General features: G+C 28.7%; 1 protein-coding gene across 2 annotated transcripts; it reads left to right on the forward strand.

Moving 5' to 3' along the window:
- The first annotated feature begins 6,461 nt into the window (after positions 1-6,461).
- Positions 6,462-20,327, forward strand: LOC123299682 (solute carrier family 22 member 5-like). Of its 2 annotated transcripts, none has more exons than XM_044881980.1 (9): positions 6,462-6,711; positions 14,254-14,453; positions 15,365-15,614; positions 16,915-17,018; positions 17,935-18,089; positions 18,504-18,808; positions 18,944-19,265; positions 19,820-20,001; positions 20,086-20,327. In XM_044881980.1, the coding sequence occupies exons 2-9, from the start codon at positions 14,287-14,289 to the stop codon at positions 20,230-20,232; spliced, it is 1,632 nt and encodes a 543-aa protein (XP_044737915.1). In that variant the 5' UTR covers positions 6,462-6,711; positions 14,254-14,286; the 3' UTR covers positions 20,233-20,327. The 2 variants fall into 2 exon arrangements, with proteins under 2 accessions (XP_044737915.1, XP_044737914.1); XM_044881979.1 differs by having other exon boundaries at positions 6,463-6,726.
- Positions 20,328-21,363: the final 1,036 nt, after the last annotated feature.

Below are 21,363 nucleotides of genomic sequence, written 5' to 3' on the forward strand. Positions count from 1 at the left end.
CAATTTTTACTCTTTCTTCAATAGTTCTTTAACAATTTTTCGGTAAAAAAGCTACTTTATGTAGCAAATATGTTTTTTGTAAAAATTCCTTCGAACAACTCTTGTTCGAAACATTTTTTTGAGAACGATTTGGAATTGGAATTTGAATTGGATTCGAAGGGAAGCGTTTCCGTACGCATGTTTTGTTGAGTTCCACAAACCAAAATGCGTCTTTTGATGTGCCTTATCACTCAATAGATTGTTTACTGCTGATTGTTGAAAAGACTTGAAAAGATTTGCTACAAAGATTGAAATGATGTGCACAAAAAACCAGAACAATTCAAGCATATTAAAAATTTATCTGATATAACATGAATAGTTATTGAAGGATTAAATAATTAAATTTATTATTAAATTTATTATACACTACACCATCGGTCTAGATTTACAATAGCGAAAAAAATTAGATTCTGTACACACGAACTCTAGAAAAATGATATAATAAGATAAATATATTAGTTAATTAAATTTGAATACTAATTTTTTCCACATGTTTTCATGATCTTCTTCTTTCTTACTCTTCAATCTCTAGTTGCAATAACAACTTTGTAACAGAAAAGCTGGTGTTAATGTTTTGGTAGCAGAATTTTGAGTCCTTATTTTTTACGTCGTAGTTTCAGAGTTGGAAATATCCATGTCGCTCTAACAACACAGTTATTTTCTAAAAAATGTATGCTAGTTTTTTAAAAGTTTTGAATATAACAGCCAAAGGAAATTATAATTGTTAAGCCTTAACTTAAATCGAATCTGGTATTTCATTCATACAAATAAGCTACAACTGGTATTTTTAAACAATCTTGATCTAGATATGTTCAATTTTTTAGAATAGCATAATAATTCTTCAAAGTCAGGAGACATAAAAGATCAAAGTAATAATAGAAATGTAAAACAAGTTAATTACAATTATCATAATATGATAATTATATCCTTTAAATGTGCGTTGTTACCCGTGGCGTCGTTCATGTGACTTCCCCCGATTAACTATATAGCTGTAATTATTGAAATCATAACAATGTTATTTAATTCAGGCAACTTAACCAATTCACTGTCAGACAAATTTGTAGTTTTTGACACATGTGCCATTAAGCTCTCATTTTAATTTTCAGTAGTAAAACAAATGAATTTCACTGAAAACACAACGAGATGTACAAATATAACTTTAAATATGTAACGCGAAGTACGAGATATCTCTACAAAATAGCTGGTGGTTGGCAGTAACCAAAAATTTTTTGGCAATGTCTAACACACTCGAAATTTATAAACTCGAAATTTAAGACCATTTTACGGACGCGTAGCTTTAGTTTTCACATATTTATGCAAAAGTATTGCCTGTAATTTTAAGTAATGATATTATTTACTTATAGATATGGACAAAATTATTGATTAACTAATGAAAAACTATAGATGTTTTAATTATTTCCTTTGATGGCGCCAAAAACGGATCTGCATGCATTAAATAGCAACCATACGGAAATTATCGTGCGGATGAAACGATTGGAGTTAGTCGGAAAACGAGTATAGTCGATATACTTTTCCCTTATAAGTTTCTCCTTACAATTTAGAATTTGGAATACTTACGTCCTAGAAGACAAAAAAAAAAAAAAAAACAAAACAAAAAACAAAATGTAGGACATTTCCTAGGAAGACAATTTTATTTCAACTTATAATTATAAACTAATCGATGCCATTTATAACTGATAAAAAAAATGATCAGAATAATTAATTTTGTGTAAGATAAGCAATACTGCATTTTCATTCTTTAAACAGAGATAAAGTGATACCTTATTTGACAAATGATATATAAATATTCGAACAGGTTTCTAACCTTTATCAAACGTGAAATGTGTGTTTGTTTATCTTTCTTATCTAATTTAAATTCATAGTGTGTTCAATGCAGTCTGATTTATGAATAAATTTCAATGATTTTGTTTAATTCTATTAAAAACTTTAAGTATTTATTTTAGGAGTTTACTATTATTCCTCATATAAAAAATGTCCTAAGTTTATACTTGTGCGACTCGCATAAGCTTAGGATAAGAAAAAAAAGGTGGAAACTTAGAAATAACGTGAATCACAAACTGAGGGGTGAAAGTTTATATTTTCGTTAATTTCATCGTAACTAATGGCTTAAAAAGTCACCCTATTAACTCAGTTGGTTAAGGCGTAACCAATTTCGTCCGCGATATGCATAGGATTTTCAAATAAAGCCCTGCTCTAAAATATTAGGGTGCGCCTCTCTTCACGTAACTTATAAACCATAGAAATTAAGTGATTTACATATTTTAATGTGCTCTTTCTAATTTTTCATGCACGTAGTCAAATCGATAATTCTCGATGATGTGATTTCAGTAAAAATATCCTTTTTGACTATCCTTGAACCCATTTTGATTAATTTATAGGTGTACAAGGAAGTCATGTTGTATGCGACTGTCTACATCAAATTTTTATATAACTTAAACCAAATAAATTAAAAAAAAAAAAAACAATCCTATAACAATACAAATTTTATATAATGCATTGAAATGTATTTTTGTGATTTGTTATTTTTTTTTCACAAAACATCAAAATATATCTTGTTCAGTGTCCATTCAATCGATTGCAGGCTATTAAAAATATGATCAAGTTTAATTATAAGAATTTTTTTAAATTTCAAAAGTATTTATTAACTTTGCAATGTTTGGATGTATGTATGATTGTTTGGATTAAATTTTGCAACTGAATTTTAAAGCAGTTATTCTCAATCAATTAAGGTGTAATTTTGCATACGTTTAATTTGACTGACAATGATTGTTTATAAGCAGCGTAATTCTAAATCCAATATGGAAGATCGCCCAAAATGACGGACTAGTTACTTCTTATGTACTCTCGTGAAATGCGTAGGGAAAGTATTTGCTTAGAAGGCCTATAAATGGGAAAAGTTAGTTTTATAAGGACAAGTATAACAACATCATAAAAATTCAATCCATGACAAAAATTATTTAGGCCATATCAACAAATTGAATTAAGAAAGTGGGTTTTTTATTATAGGTGACTTTCTTTTTTTTTAAGATTATGTCACTAAAATATGTCCGTCCTTGTGTCATATTTTATGTCAAAATAAATTGCCTTCATATAAACACAAAAGAGAAAAATAAATAATTATATATGAGTATGTTTTAGTGTTCTTTTTAACAGTCGTAAATCCCGACCTTCGAGGAGGGTTATAAGAGGTTCTATAAATTAAACGTAGCATTTTTTCGCGTTATTATAGGTTTTTTCGTGATTAAATGCATGATTGAAGAAAAGCTTCTTTTTAAGTACGTTATAAACCCATGAAGACTACCCTGGTTTATGCAGATAATGTGAATACAGCATTTAATAAGCATAAAAAAAAACTATAAAGAAGTGAATTCGAGAGGTTGGAAACTGACCATACTTTGTAGAAATTTGCAGTCATTTATTATGTAGAGATATTATTAAGTTTAAAATATAGCGTTAAAATTGTCGAAAGTTGAAAAATGAACATAAAAAAGATATATTGTTTAGGCCCTTCTAAGGAATGGACTAGATATATTTCGACTATCAAAATCGTTGCAGGTTTGCATCCATTTTTTTCCGATAGATTGGTTATTTGTCCATTTATAATTACCATACAATTAAGATATAAGCGACGCCTCATATTTTAAATCCATCAAGACTTTTAGGCAATAGAACGCTAAAAAGAAATAGATAAACACAAAGAATTGAAAAAAATTCCACTTTTATAGGAAATTCAACACTACGTTCATATTATTCATCCAAAATTTTCGAAAGCTTTTTTAAATATAATAAAACATACTTACATTCGTCCTTGATTTACGAAATTTCACCACTTTTGCAAAAAATCCCCATATCAGAGGAAAATCTACATGAAATTTTCCTTTTGTTATTTACATAATTTATGAAAAATTAAATTAAAAATCCCTTAATTTCCTAAGAAATACTTTTTCCTAAGAAATTTTTTTCCTGTCAACTTAAAATTGTATCTGTGAAAATTTCTTTTAAAACATATTAATTTCAAAATATATGACCCAAAAACTAAAGATTTTTCATTTCTTATAAATTAGATGGTTTTATTTTTGTGTAGTTTTGTAGTGTTTTGGAATCTGCATGTTTTGAAACAAGTTTTTTAACAAAAAATTTGTTTTATGCTTTTTTATTTTCCTCTTATAACTTTTTCAATATTATCAGATGAGGTTGATATGAAATTGGAATCAAGAAACCCACTATTTTGAGGGTGTGAAAATATTTCCTCCCTGACTCGATAACTAAGGTTCTAATCTATCACTTTTTGCAAATAAGAATACAAGGTAAAATTTTCAAGTGAAAAATTATCACGCTACACAGACATTTAAGTAGGTTATTGAAAATCTTTAGAAGTAATTTCAACATGTACGTTCAAAACTGGCAATTAAACAAAGAGGGGGATGCTTAAAAAGTGTCCTTATTATTGAGTATCACCATAGAGATTACAAATAAAATTCTGTTTTGCAAGAAAGGGACGGGCAACAATCTTTGAATGCTTATAACAAGTTCGTTTTTTAATCAATTTTAATTTAACTTTCAAATTTTTTATGGTATCAAGTCTACTTTTACATTTTTATGAGCAATGTGAATGGCAAATTAGATATCAGTCATCTACCCCACACGAACTAAAATTTTATTATGGGCATTTTGCATTTAGTATTTCATATCTTATATCCATAGATCATGATTTAGTATATCATTTTTAAGATCATAGCATTTTCCTTGTTTACGAAATAAGTTGCATACATACCTATAAATAATAATTCAATTTTTATGGTTTTATAGAACGAAATTGAATTGGGAAAAAAATTTTGTCTAAAGTTTTTTCCTATGAGGAAAAACTAGTATTATTTTACAATTTAATTAAAAATAATAACATGTTTTGTAATTTAATTTCAATAATTATTCTATTTCGCCCACGGTATTGAATATCTATATATTACTAAAATTATTTATGATTTTATTATATTAGTTAAATAAAAGAATTAGTTGTGAACTCCACGTGGTATGGTCATCAAATTCCATATTGTACTATCAAAAAATTAAATTGAACTCACGTGTATAACTGTGTTACATTCATTACCTATTTGCAGTAATAATGAAGCTTTTGAATCCGTTTTGTACATTCTATACTTATGTTCATCACTTGGGAATCAATAATTAAAATATATATTATAGTAGTAGCACAACTCACTGGGCTTTCACTTTCTTAAAGAATTATGCCAATTCTACTCGGTCTTGACATAAAATACGTCAATTTCTTATATTAAATTTCACTGCGTCCTTACCAACCTAATCGATTCATTTGTTTTAGACTCCCCCCTTCATATGTTGCCAGAGATTCTATGTTCTATTACATGCCAACCTTTTTTTTAAGGTTTGTATCATGGGCACGAGTCATGTGGAAGTTCAAGAAACTCAAAATTATATCACCTAGGTCAGTGGTCTACATCTTGCATTGCACCAAAAATAGCTCACAACACCTTTTTTCCAAATACATTCACTGCCTCTTCGTCTTCTAGGCACAAATACCACGTTTCTGACCCATAAGTAAGTACTGGTAAGTAAGCTCTCTAAAGGAATCTTACTCCTTACTCGGAGGCTGCCAAAAAAAAGAGTGTATGAAAATATTTGAGACTAACGTTTCAAATTTTGAGGGTGGATTCTGTTAGAACTTAGGAAAATTAGACGAAAATTCAGAGTAATAGTTTTCGATATATTATACCAATATAATTTTTGAAACATTGATGCCTAACGATTTAGATGATTTTACTTCCAACATGTACCAACGCGATTTGGATTACCTTTTAACTATTTTATTGTATATGAAAGTCATTGGAGTATCCTAGCATGAAATACCAATATTTTCTTTATTAAATATAAATAAAAGTCATGGTGAATTTGACCTTTAGGCGCTAGATCTTCCTGATTTAGTAAATCAATCTCTGTAATTATTCGGATAGTAAATTGTAGAAAAACAAAATTGGGGTGCCCGCACACGTGAGGCCCCCCAGTAGTTAGCATCTATCCCAAGGACCCACTGTACAGCCTGGTACCTTCAAATAAACTTAAAGATTAGATATAAAATTTTCGTTTTCGTTTTTCGGGGAGAAAAAAATAACTCTTTACCATTAAGTTATTAATAATATTTTTTTATTAAATAAAAAAAAATGTATTTCTCGTACAATAATAATATGAATACAATAAACATCAAAATTAATAGGTATACACGCTTTACTTCATAAAAGTTAGCTGGCCTTAAGTCGTCTTATGTTATCTTTTAACATTGTATATACTTATTTATTTTTATCAGAACAACAAAAACAGTTTAACTGAGTTTAAACATAAGACACATTTATAAAATTTGTTCTGTACCGTGCCATTAATGTTCGTTTCAAATGGTTAACAATTATTATTATTCAACTTCTTGTACCGTGTCAACAATTATCACCTAAACGGCAAAATTTTACGATAATATGATAATATAATTAAGTTGTGTTCGATTCATATTTTTTTAGTTTTTATTGGAAATATTCGAAATTTTTAATTTGTTTTTTTGTGTATTTGGTTGAACAAAAATTTGTTTGTGAACAACTATAAGCGTGGATATACCTAAGGATAAAAAACGTATGTACGTGTCCGGTAAGTTTTATAAAATATATGTGAAATTGTTTTATTATTATAATAAACTTGAATTTAATTTAATTCAAGAAAATATTTTTATTTACGTCCGTGAAAAAAGAAGTACTTTTCTCACTCAGCATGCGTGAGGAAACTAGTTCATTACCTCTCTAGGGTGATAATGAATGAATTCCTGCACAAGGGCGGAAATGAATTCAGATACTATAGTAACTTTTTTTATTTTCTATTTTTCTCAATAAGCCATGACAAATTTTAAATAATAATTATCGTTTATTTTCACATTTTAGAGGCGTAGATAAAGTTTTGTACGATATACGTGTGATAACGCATTATCAACGTACTTAAACTCGTGCTACTAATAATGTTATCCCATTTCTATCGTAAATAACTATTAATTGTTTGGTTAAAAAATGGTTATGTTTATTAATTTTTTTTTCGGAATGTTATAAGAGTAAACTAGGTTGTCATAATATAAGACTGATGAAGTAAAGGAGCTCCATTTCCTTTTTTCTGTCCCGGAAGACACATTAAAATTTTTCATAACAGCTGTGATTTTGTCGAATCTGTCATAGAATTATTTCCGAAAGAATTTTATGACAGAGCATAGCATGAAAAATAATAGTCTGCCAATCGAAAGTATGAAACTGGTTAAGGAAAGGCCATCGCAAAATTTGGCATAAGATCTACGACTGGCTAAGCTTGATTTTAGAAATGTCCTAACTTTATTCATGATGTCGGCAAAAAAGATACAAACCTAGATAAATCACCTAAATAGTACTAATCGTGATCTACAAAAACATGATGATCTAAAAATATTTCTAACTTGTTTAAAGCATAAGCACAAAATGTGAAAGTGGTTTATGTTGTAATTAAAATCAAAAATAATATCTTTGTATCAAAAATATAATTTTTACTAATATGAATTACAAATTAAAACTATCCAAACTGGAAAAAAATAAATCAGCAAAACACGAATTGACTTCGTAATTGAGATGGATTTGGGAACGGGGTGGATTAAGAAACTAGAAAAGCTTTTTCCTGCTTTAAAAGTTGTTAAGGGATTATCGATTCAGTATGTCACACATTAAGAGGGAGGGAGGGAGTCAACGAACTGTAATATTGTGTAACAAAGGGTAGGACGGACCAATTTTTTGTGATGTCTTCAAAAATTTGACCATCTGTGACAAGGCGGAGGGTGGGAGATGCTAAAAATAATGAAACTGGTGTGACGCAGTTTATGGATGGCCCCTAAACTACCACAAATAATTCTTTTTATTTAAGAACATGGATCTCCTTAAAAGGTATTTTTTAATGACTGGCAAGAATATTTTTAACTTAATAATCCTGAATATTTTTGTTATCAATATTATGATAGCAATTTATTGTGTTATGCGTTTATAATATTAATAATACCTATAATTAATAAATATTATCAAAGTTTAATGAATCAATTTCTTGATGGCTATAGAACGGAAGTCAAAATATTACCTTGTCAATATTTTTATCCGGTTAGTATTTTAAAATAATAAATATATTTTAATTTATTGGTAGTATCTTTTTGAAATTCTGTGCGGATAAAGGTTACAATTAAGACTTAAAATATTCATAAAAGTTAATAGTTATAGAGTTAATAGCTTACAAAAAAAATTTTTTCAACTACGTGGGATATTTTTGGTAAATTATGTTTGTTAACCTTAATAAAAGAAAACAGAGATATGCAAGTATCACTGTTAGTAACAGAGAGAACTGTTACCTACAGTGTTATTAACAGTGATCAGCAAATCTGTTATAAAATACATTTTGAGAAATACTATCATTAAGCTACGTTTTAAAGTAGATCACAGTTTTGAAATTAAAAAATTTCGCAATAATTTTTTACTGCTTCGTAATAATTTTTTAAAGCACCCGTTTAATCAAAAATTTTTATCCAATTTTCTTCTATCACGTCCGATTTTCTTGCAAAACTCACTTAAGCCAACAATCCGAAATTTTATTCATTGAAAAAGTTAGTAGGGATGATACATACCTTTCAATTGTTAGTTTAACTTTTTTGTCTTTGAAACATTTTCTTCTTTTTCTTAATGCTCCTCCGAGCATGTTTTCACGTTTTTAATCTGTTTCCCGGATGGGCTATCATAAACTAATGAAGTATCGTTATCTTGTTTGGGTATAATCTAACAATTTCCAGTACTTCAGGGTAGAATTGCAAGTGAATTCAACCGTGACTGAAACCGAGTATCATGCCGATCAAGATTTTTTTCACTTTCAAGTAGAAAATTGAAAACTGAAGGATAATAAGTACATCAAAAAACGTCTTCAAAAAGCACATAAGATTTTTAGATTTCGAGAAAAAAAGAAATCCACAAAATTATTATTTTTCGAGGTTTTAAGGTTTTAAGGCCCCTCCAAACTGAGCTAAAGTGTCAAAAGTATACCTTTTGGTGGTGACAAAATTTCCATTTATCTTATACCCTTTTTTATATCGGTATTTTTATATTTAAATAAAATCTATTGAAAAATCAGGTTTTTTTTCGCGGTTTTTTCAATACAAAGCTACTACGAATAAAAAAGTTGATGACGGGGGGGGGGGAATATGACCTAAGTGATGAAGTTACACTGCTCACGTTTTTTTTATCAATTCAAGTTGTAATTTTGTTATTAATCATATCACTATATTAGCATATTACAATATCCTTGAAATAATTTTTCTCAATACATTCTTAATAAAAATTTGAATTTGTAATTTTTTTTTTTAATTAATTTATTTTTTTAAATGATCTATGAATTTATTATGTAAACAGAACGTGATAAACAAAACTATACGAGTTTAGGAATGATTATAATCTTACTGTATTATATACGCCGGCCGGCGAGCGTAGAATCTCTTTTCGGGTTAATTTTTTAACAGCTGCACTGTAGAATGTATTGTCTATCTTTATTATCGAAAAAATTATACTGCTTACCATAGTGACATTAAAGTAGCATTGTGGCATTAACTGTCAGCTTTATTATTACTATTACCTTTAACCACTTAACTAGCTGTTAATAAACTAATACGTGCCTTACTAAAGAAATTAACATAAATTAATTAAAAAACGAAGAAGTTATAAGCATTCAAAGATTATTGCCCATCTCCTTTTAGCAAAACAAAGTTTTATATGTATTTTATATTACTCTTTGTTTAATTAGGAATTTTAAAGTTCATATTTTGTGAACTTCTAAAGATTTTCAAAAATCAACTTCACTTTTCTGATCGTGCAGTGAAAATTCTACACCTGCAGGGGTAAAAAAATTTAGTCAACAATCCTATTATATTGACAATACTAACTGTAACTAAATCGTAAAAATCATTTACATGCTCAAGTAGTTTGCGCTGTTTTTTTGTAGCAAGATAGCTTTTGATTAAGAAAGTTCGATTAAATCCCGAAGAAATTGGGGTGATCGGACAAAGATATCTTCTATCGACAGACCACGTGCACAACCACCAATGCCCTAATTTTGTTGAACTTTTAATAAAAAGAGCTTAGATATAGCTCATTGACAACCTGGTAAATGTAGGTAAAATGTAAGTTTTTTTTACTCACATTTACGTTTTAGTTGAAAACTAAAATATATTATATATATTTTTTTTATAAATGAAGGTATTTTGAATTAATGCAGTATTATGAAAATTGAATAAAATTTTTCCTCAAAAATTCCTAAAGTCTGAAGTTAATATGCGTGACGAATTTTTTTTACATATAAAAACACGAAAAACAAGATTATATTAAGGTAGTCTGGCTGTTTGAGCAAGTACGGTGAATGTTCATTTTTTGCTGTTGATGATATAGTTCAAAGCCCCTTGATCACAATAAACGCAGTTTTGGGGCTTCTTGTGGTACAAAATTTTGAATTATTTCATTTGAAAATAATGATTTTTAACACAGTACTTTATGGAAGAACTCACAATAATGGTAATTGTACAAATATTAATCGGTGTTTGAGCTTCAAAAATAATAAATGCACGAGTATATATAATAATTATGCACGAGTATATATTTTAATTGATCACACACAAAATAAATTTAAAACCACCACGATTTCTTCGGCATATGTTTACTGTTTTCTGATAACGATAAAGTCACATTTAAGTTATTAAAGTTATAACACGTTTTAGTTTATAAATACATAGACCAAAAAGTTCAAAATTATTTTAATTCAATGTTAAAAAGTAATTGTATTTAACGGATATCGTACACCCCATGCTTTTTTACATTGAATATTACATTTCAATTAAAATTATTACAAAATACAAAATTTTTTTCAAAATGAAAAATATTTTTGCGATTTTTGATCAGTTTTATGGAAAAAAGTAATTTTGTTGGAAATTACGAATGCAATATTCGATTTTAAGAAAAATGTGCTATTTTTTCAATCTGTGAGGGAATTTGCTTAGCTAACGCAACTCCTGTGCTACAAAGTTGTTTCTTGAATGGCATACCTAATTATGACAATTTAAAAATTACATACAAATACTAGTTCTTCAGAATTTTTTATAAGCATTCTCAATTGATAACACCAATACAAGGACAATTACTAAACTTTATTTATAAAAGCCCCTAAGGTGTTCAAATAACATACCAAAAAAAAGCAGATTTACATCGCGTTTTGCGGTTTTAAAATATATTATTTAATCTCTGAAAAAGGTCATTAAATATTCACACTAATAACAGGAAAATTTTGCCGACATCATCTTAAAACCTTAATTATTTTATCTTATTAACAAATAATATACATATATTAACAGATAATATTTAGCTGTATGAAGTTAACACTTTTCAAAAATGGACATTACTATTAGGAAAAACAATTTTTCATGCGACTACCATAACTTAAAATAGAACTACGATAACTGACTTCAACTTAATTTCAGCAGGCGTTTAATAAAAAAATTGATATTAAGTATCCATAGTAATTCACAACAATACTGTTCAAAATAAATAAACTATCTAATAAAAGTACTCTTCTCTTTTAATGATTTAGTCATTCCATAGACCACTGCTATTTTGTTTAAGATTATGGTTGCCATATTGACTGCATGACATCATTAGTGATTTTCCGAATGGCACAATCCTATTAAGAAGGACTCTATCTACCGATTTTAATTGGAACATTTTTATAGGTCACTGCTATAACATAATATTTATCCACGATATCCAATCAAAATATTGAGGTTTCGCATATCATTATCCAAAAAAATACACGACTTTATCTGATGTGGACTCAAAATAACTTCCTTGTACGTTTATAAATTATTGAAAATGAAATTAGAATTAGCCAAAGTAAATATTTATCTTGAAATTTGAAAAGTGAAAAATTTCGCTGACGGTATATACAAGCAAGTACATACGGCTGTTTAAGAAGATATAGCTAACAGACTACTAGCCGAAACCAAATCAAATGCATTCACTGTTCCTCGAAATGGATAATTCCGTTAAAAACTTAACAGCGAAATTTTTCGCGATTTATATTTTTCTTTACATTGTAAGAAGGAAGTAACAATTTGCTATAACGGAGTGCTAGCTTCACACGGAACATAAATTTTCATATAAATACAAAAAAAAAATTTACAAGTATTATATCGTTAATTACATTAAAACGTTAATTGTAATATGACGTATTAATATTATTTAATGGCAACCAATTAATACTAGGCATAATACTTACTATTCCTCGTATTAACTATTTGAAAATTTTCTAATGCATGTAGGGATTAGAGAATTTGAACATTGTTCACATATTAAAATAAATATAGTACATTTAAATTAAAGTTAATTACTTTTTATGTCCTATACAAATTATTGATTTGTATGCATTCATCACAAGCAATTAATATAAATTTTATTACTTACTAATTAAAAAGCATAATTGATTATGTTTATTAATTTTGTGGATAGAAGGTATTAAGTACTTCTTTTTTAGTTATTATTTATCCAGTGTTTGAATTTGTTCGTCGTGATAAACTTGGTAAGTCTAAGTGTCTGTTGATCGTTTGTTAAAAATAAGTTACCTGTAAGAAATTTTTAGGGAAAAACGTCGGTTTAATCGTATAGGAATTGATCCAAAGTAATATTTGCTCATATTGCGAGATTTTGTAAATTTTTAACCTCCTGACCAAAAGTCTCAATGGAGATGATGATCTAAATGCAAACGTTTCCGACTTATTCGACGGAAAAAATTTTATTTTACAATATTTTTAAATTTTGTTTTACAATGTCACTCTATTTTACTAACAATAAATTGTTATCGGGTAGATAGTGTCCGATACCAAATAGAAGAAGACTAGATTGATGATCTCGGACTGTTTGGCTCATTATTTGGGATTAATTTTTGTCACATTCTAAAGCGAATATAAATAAAAAACGGATGTAATAAAATTTAATACTATTATTAACTATGTATTAAGCAAATAAATAATAAATATAATAATAGAAATTAATAGATATAAAGATCTTTATATTTGAAAGTAATGAAATACTATTTAAAGTGATTATTTAATAATTAGAGTAAATTAAACTATTTTGAGACTACCAAACCTCCGCTGTTCCTAACATGTATGGTATATTTTATTATAAATATCAAATCCGTACAACATTTTTATTTATTTTGTCAAATAAAGTTTTCAAAAATCACCAAAAATTTCTAATAACCAAAGCTGCCTGAAAAAATGATGAATCATATTGAACCTTTTCAATTGGATATTTCTATATCATAAAATCTAAACAGTGTGATAAAAAACTATATAAAATATTTAGACAATCTTGTAGTTTATAATAATACCATAAAAATATAAGGTTGCCGATGATATAAAAACAAAATTTTAATTTAATTATTAGTTCATCGAAGATCCATCATTTGATGAACAGAGACGACTATAGTTAGAGTATTGATGATTGAAGAGCGATACCTATATTATCAAATTTATAAGCATCAATCGCACACAATATATTATATATTTTTGTAGTTGCGTGGTATTGTAAAGCTAAAAATAAATCATTACTTGACTAAAAAACATGAAACATGTATTTGGTTTATATGTATGTACCGTGCAATAGACCAAAACTTTTTTACAATACTGTAGATTTGCAATCACCTTAACAATTAATACCAAAAATTATTTTGGATCTTGCATTTAAAGCTTATGATTATTTAACAATTGTTGTTGTATTATTTAACAATTTAAAAAAAATTCATTTACAAAATGCGAATAAATTTATATAAATACATTGTTGCTATTTTGAATAAATGTTTTTCAGATATTAATTTACTAATATTTTGTATCTGCAAATTAATAAGTACTCAAAATAAAGCACGACACATTTTAGTGAAAAAGCCATCCTATTTTAAACTCTTCATTTCATTATTTTTCCAACCAACTCATCATTTTAATGTTTAATTTCGTTGTTTAAATTGAATTAGTATAATTCTTCTCTAAATATTTAAATATAATTAAAACATTAATTAAATGTATTTACTTCAATATTTCAGATTACAATACGCAATCAAATATAGTATTATGCAATGGGCGGTAACACTGATCGAATTTATGATTTAGATGCAATTCTTTTAGAACTTGGAAATTTTGGTCCGTTTCAAATAAAAAATTATTTTTTATTAACAATACCAATATTTGCATCCGCCTTATATACCATTAGTTTTGTTTTTACGGCAGCCAATCCACAGTACAGGTTCGTATGAAAATATATTTGTTTTTTAAATCATCTTAGTCCTACCCAGTGACCTAACAATTAAATCCAATTCTGTGATATGTCTCCTGGATAATTAATAATAATAAGTTTGGTTATAAAGAAAATTTAGAGTACCGCGTTAATAGAAATCAAATTTTTCCAACTTTATTGTTTTACAATGTTTTTGGGCCCTTTCAACATCATATTTCACAATATTAACACTTATCAAATTCCTCTCATTTTTTCCTGGATATGTTGTCTTTTAATGTAAATTAACAGGAGTGATAATTGCATTCGTGGGTGTCCCTTATTATTTGATTACGTTTTCGTTCCCATGGAAGATTTTTTGTATTCATGGGTGTTGATGATGGTTTGAATATTGATAAAAATTCATATCACCTACTAAAGTAATCTCTAAGAAACTCTCCATTAAATTAACTTTTTTCTTAGAGCTTTTCCCAAACTTAATCGATTTTGATGATCAGCGCCTATTTTTTAGTTGTTTTGTTTACAGAAACATAAACTCGCACTTCAAACATAGCTAAGGACACTCTCCATTAAGTTACCTTTCAAACGAAACAAAAATCAAAATCGGTTCATCCGTTTAGGCACTACGATGCCACAGACAGACAGACATACACAAATTTATAGCTCCTTCTTTTTGATTCGGGGGTTAAAAATATGTCTCATTTGGTTATCAGATGGGCGATGTTTGACCTTACCGTGACATACCGTGTCTTAGAGCATTATATTACAAACAACCTCTAATATTACAAGATAGTCATATTCATATTACCAACAGCTCAATATTTTGCCAATACGAACAAGAAAATGTTTTTGTTTAGTTTAATGTAATTACATCAATTTTTCATAAATTTAAACCCACTTTATTTTTGTCCCAATTAATTTAGATGCTATATACCAGAATGTGAAAATTTAACAGATACAACATACAACACAGATTGGTTAAAAAATGCGATACCATTTAAAAATGATGAACCAAAACAATGCTCTCGATACGAAAATGTACATACAAATGATTCAATTGCCTTTTATAAAGTTGGCGAAGAAATTTGTCCTGCATCTTGGTTTGAGCACAAGGAATATAAATGTAAGGATGGTTACGTATTTAACACGAAGCATACATCGATAGCTAATGATGTAAGTAATAAACCTTAAGGTTAAATAACTCTAGAAAAAATGATTTTAACTTATTGATTATTTTATTGATGTCACATATATCGATGACTTGATTAAAATACAATCTATCCTGGATGGCTGAAACCGGGGTAAGCGATAGAAATTGCCAGGTCTCGTCATTTAAACCCCCTAAAATTCTATAAATGAGAAAGAGGAACCTCTACAAGAGAAAGTTGTTTCTCCTTGTTCGAGTGTATTCCAGGTTCGACTGTATACACATTATGAGTTCAGAGAATTCATTTTTTCGTTTCTACCGCGTCGAAGACTGAGCAATATGTCTGCTTTGACTGTAATGCGTCCATTTTTCGAAACAGATGCAGTTGTCGACTCTGTCATGATTATTGCATGAATTATATGATACAATCTAGCAATAAATTATGGATATAAGGGTTGAAACCTCGCAAAAGGGTTGAAATAAGGACCTGGTTATACAAGGAAACATTGCTCTTTCTGCGTTTTAGAAGTTTAACTAAGTATTGAAAATCGATAACGAATAGTCCCATAAAATAGTCTCCTTAGGTGTATGGCGAAGTATGATTAAGGACCCTAAAAATGTTAATCGATATTTTCAATTATGTTGCCGACGCGGTTTCGTCGCATTTCCCCCCTAAATATACGTTAGTCCCCTCCGAGAACGAATTAAAACAAGTCGTGGGTAGAGTCAGGTGGGACCTTGAGTTCCACACGAATAACTTACCAGCAAAATGAAAAGTTATATAAAATAAAAACACGACCGACTCGAAACGACTCGACCGAATGTTACGAAATTCATTCGGATCGTATTGCCATTAATACGCTTCGAACGGCACCTCAACGAAGTCGATATAATTTTTGTTCGCTTAATATCTATCAGGAAAAAACTTAAGATAAAGCTTATTCGACTCGAAACGATTCGACGGAATGTTACGGAATTCTTTCGAATCATATTGTCTTTAATACGTTTCGATTGACTCCTCAACGCAGTCGATATCATTTTTTGTTCGCATGATATCGACGAAGTAAAAAATGACTACGTACGTACACACACACTTAGGCATACATCTTCTCCAATTTGGAGTTAAAGCCTTGCCCTAACCACAAAACGTAAGGAGGTGTTGAAAATTTCGATTTCGAAAATCGGATTCATTACAATTACTTTCTATACTATGAAGTTAAATGTAAAATGTTTCTCATACTAAATGTGTTAATAGGAATGTTTATTCTATTTATCATTATGTATTTAAATAATCATATTTATTATTATTATTTTTTTCCTTTTTAGTTTGATATATTATGCAAGGATCAATGGAAACTTACATTACCTGGAACAATTCACAATGTGGGGCAATTTATTTCTATGCCGCTAACTGGTGTTGTCTCTGATAAGTATGTCATAAATCAAGTACTTAATTCAGATTACAATTGATTACAAATATTTATTTTTTATTTAATAATCTTCAAATATAACATCTAGTAATGATAATTAACTATATTGTTTGCTGAAGAGGCAATCGAAAAATGCAATAAAAATACTTAAAACATTTATTTTACAATTGGATTAATTTTATGATTGTCGTTAAAAGAATTTTTTTTTGAGGATAAAAATTATCTCAATTAGTCGCATATCCTTGTGTGCATTTATTTATTATGCTTTCACTTAATTTTCGCGCCCACTTTATTCAATAAAAAGTAAAATTTTAATCTAGCCCTTGTGGTTTGTTCTGTCGTAACAGACTCTCAGCTATGCATTTATGTGAGAAATAGGAAAGGAAATCTTATTTAAGCCATACATTGACACAATTGATGGCTAAGTTCAAGGACTCGATTAAGAAGTGCTAAGGTCTATTGTGGTATCCTATGTTAGAAAACCATTAACTTCATATACATTCGATTTAAAGCAGTTACAGATTTTGGTACAGGTCATTAATTTCTCGAATGATGAGTATCAAATCTCAATACGAACTTTTCCCGCAATTAATATAATTATTGTTTTTAATTATGAATGACTACCCCCCCCCCCCCCCCCAATGATGTCAGCGATTATTTTAAATGATTTTTATTTGGGACCTTTAAATTCGAAAATCGAACTACCTATCAGAATGTCAAGTATTTAATCTGAGTAGATTGGCCATCATATTTATTGAAAACAAAACTGCCAAAAGTGTCATTGCTTGCTTCGAGACTTTAGCCGATTTTATCGTTTATTGTCTGGACTACAAAAACGTCTTCCAAACAGTTCATTTTTGAAGATTATCAAATTTTGTTTTCACTACATTAATAAAAAATTATGATACATATACAGATTTGGTAGAAAATTTGCATTGAGTGTTGGATTACTAGCAAGTGCAATATTTGGTCTGGCCCGTTCATTTTCACCAAATTATATTTGGTATATTACTACTGAATTTTTGGATGCGGCAATTGGTTCGGCTGCATATGCCTCAGCTTTTATTTTAGGTAAGTAAATTTTAAGAAGTTTCCAAGGTTTGTGTTTTCGGAAATGAAATGAATGTTGAATTTACACTTAATTTTGTGGAAGGAATGATTTTGTGAAAAATTTAACATGGGCTTTGACCACGAATCGACCCCGGGTCTCTTGGTTTCATGACAAACGTCTTACCGTCTTAAACTTACTTACGTCATTATTTGGAGTATAATGCTGGTTTGATCCCTTAAAGAACAATTTTTTCCCTAATTTATCTGAATAAAAAAAGACAAACGCATCAGTCAGTCGTTAAAATATCCCAGAGTTACGCTTGTCAACAGAAATGGAAGCTGCGAATTTTTCATTTGAGGATTTTTTATCGCGGATTGTAAACCCGCAAGCGAAAAATCTTGCTACCATTCAAAATATATTTATTTTGTTTTTAGGGACTGAGTTTGTAAATCCTTCAAAACGTGTATTGATTGCAACAATTATTTGTTCTGCGTACGCAATCGGAGAAGCATTTGTTGGGATGGTAGCTTTGAATGTTCTATCATGGAGACGTTTGCTTCAATATTTATATGGACCTGGATTAATATTAATCGTTTATTATTGGATCGCTCCTGAATCCGTACGATGGTTAATATCGAAGGGTCGCCATCAAGAAGTGGAAAAGATTATTAAAAGTGCTGCAAAAGAAAATGGTGTAACATTATCAGATAAAGCATTGTCTGCTATGGAAGCAAATGCTGTAAGTTCATTAATATTAAAAGGCAGTAAAGCTTAGCACGATGAAGTTTTTAAGCTCATTTTTGAAAAGATTTGGTGCACTTTCATTTCTCTTTACTGATATTTTTATTCATAATTGTTTTTTAATTGTCAACAGGGAGTATCCTCGGAATCATTAATTAGTAATCATACGGAATATAAATTAAAGGATGTATTAAAGAATATACCAATGTTGTTTCGTGTAATAAACTGTTCGATTTGTTGGATCACATGTGTATTTGTATATTATGGTTTATCATTAAATTCTGTTGAAATTGCTGGCAATATTTATTTAAATTTTATAGCTGTATCATTAGTAGAAATTCCTGGATATTTGGCAAGTTATCTATGTTTAGATAGATTTGGACGTAAAAAATCACTCTGCTCTTCATTTTTCCTAGCTGGAATATCTTGTATATCGTTTATATTTGTCAGTAAAGGTAAGTCTGAAAATAAAGTACCCCTACACATCCAGACAACTATTTAAATAATACTTGATGCTCAAAATTTACTGGCATCAAAAAATTTAAACTTCCTTAAAAATTGTTCTCAAAAATGTTCATACTCCAAATTGACTATTTTTTATTCCCAAGTACGCAAAGCTGCGAACACCAATAGAACCGAAAAGCCATGATCATTCCAACGAAAAAGCTATTAATATATAAAAAGTTATATTTATAAGACAAAATTTATTTCCTCTATATTTGGCTGGGAAATACGATGTTTTCGAGATATTCATTTTGGTGTTCCGCAAGGAATTAAATTTTAAGGTTTTTCTGAAGGTTTTTTGAGGATAGGCAAAGATGTGCCTAATGAAATCTTATTTAAAAATAATAAACAACTATTTAAATTTTTTATAATTAAATACCCTTGATCTCTATAAGATTGAATTTCGAACTAGGCAACTTTTTAAACATTTAAGATATGAAAACTGCGGAATTAAAAAAATACAAGCGACTACTATTTTACATTTGATTGCATTTTTGTATTTCAGATATGCTAACAATAAAATTGATATTATTTTTATTTGGTAAATGTGCCATAACAATGTCGTTCGCCGTAATTTATGTATATACTGCAGAATTATTCCCAACACCTTTACGACAAACTTTATTAGGATTATGTTCAATGTTCGGACGAATTGGATCAATGATTGCCCCACAAATGCCCTTATTGGTAAATATAAAAATCTAACAAACTTTTCACTTCATACTTTTTTTAAATTTATTTATTACGTGCATAATTTGTATTCATTTTTAGGCAAAATTATGGGAACCACTTCCAGTATTTTCATTTGGTGTCATGTCGTGTATATCTGCCCTATTAGTATTATTTTTCCCAGAGACTTTAAATATTAAATTACCTGATACAATTGAAGAAGCTGTAAATATTGGGAAAAAAGTTTGATATTTTAATTATAATTGTTTTAAATTATTTTATTTTGTAAAATATTATATATTTTGTAAAATTGTTACTATTAAATTTAATACAAATTTTATTTATACGAATGTTTTTATTTATTTATATGGTTTTTTGTAGTTTTTTCAAAAAAACTACAAATTAATATTTATTTTAAACTACCTACAAAGTTAGTCAATTTAGTGCGGGTGAATTTATCCATGAATGCGACCCATACCTGAGTACTCCAGTGTAGCAAAAACGAAGGTATAATAAGATTATCTGGCAGTTCCATCCAGAGTAAGCTCCATTTATTTCATTTAAAAAAATAACTATTTTACTCAAAAGATGTGAGTAAACCTTATAAATGAAAATTCGCAAGAAAAGCAACGACGCTTAAATTTGAGGTCGGGTGAAAAGTAGAATGATAAAGTCATATCAGAACATCAAACCAAAGTAACAGGGTAGGCTTGATACCGAACAAAACGTGCAGAAATAAAAAACCTAGCGCATTAATTGAAGATAACAAAACTAATTAAAAACTAACACTGTGCTTTTGAAGTAGTGTTTTGTTAGTAGATAGTGAACCTAACTATACGATACAAACAACAGGAAAATTTTACAACTTGATTGTAAAAAAGCCTCATGAAAAGCACAATGCCATCACTAAGATCATAGTTCCCCTTCATTAGGTACTTCTTATTATAGGGTGCTTTTTATTACAATGGAATAATTATTTTTTCAACTGTTGTGGGGTAGAGAGTGTTACGCCAACTCAACCAATATACAGATTTTCAACACCATAAAACCGTTTTTCCCCTCCAATTTGTTGAAAACTTATTTAACATACCAAATTTCAGCAAATTCGAACAAGATAGTGTTTCTGATGGCCACCACACCACCCCAAAGACCTTCAGTATAGTATATAGTGCATAAGTCTATTTTTATCAGGAGAAATATGACTAAAAATTTTTAGATAAAGAATTTTTTACTGGGTATATTTTACTTAATATGTGTAAACAGTGAAATAATCCTAATAATCCTTCTTATGAAATAAAAAATTTATATATCCTTGAATATGACATCATTAATGATAGAATTTTACATAAAAATATACACTTTGTGTTAAATTAGTCGCTA

The sequence above is a fragment of the Chrysoperla carnea genome, chromosome 5, assembly GCF_905475395.1.
Source record: "Chrysoperla carnea chromosome 5, inChrCarn1.1, whole genome shotgun sequence".
In the NCBI taxonomy this organism is placed as follows: domain Eukaryota; kingdom Metazoa; phylum Arthropoda; class Insecta; order Neuroptera; family Chrysopidae; genus Chrysoperla; species Chrysoperla carnea.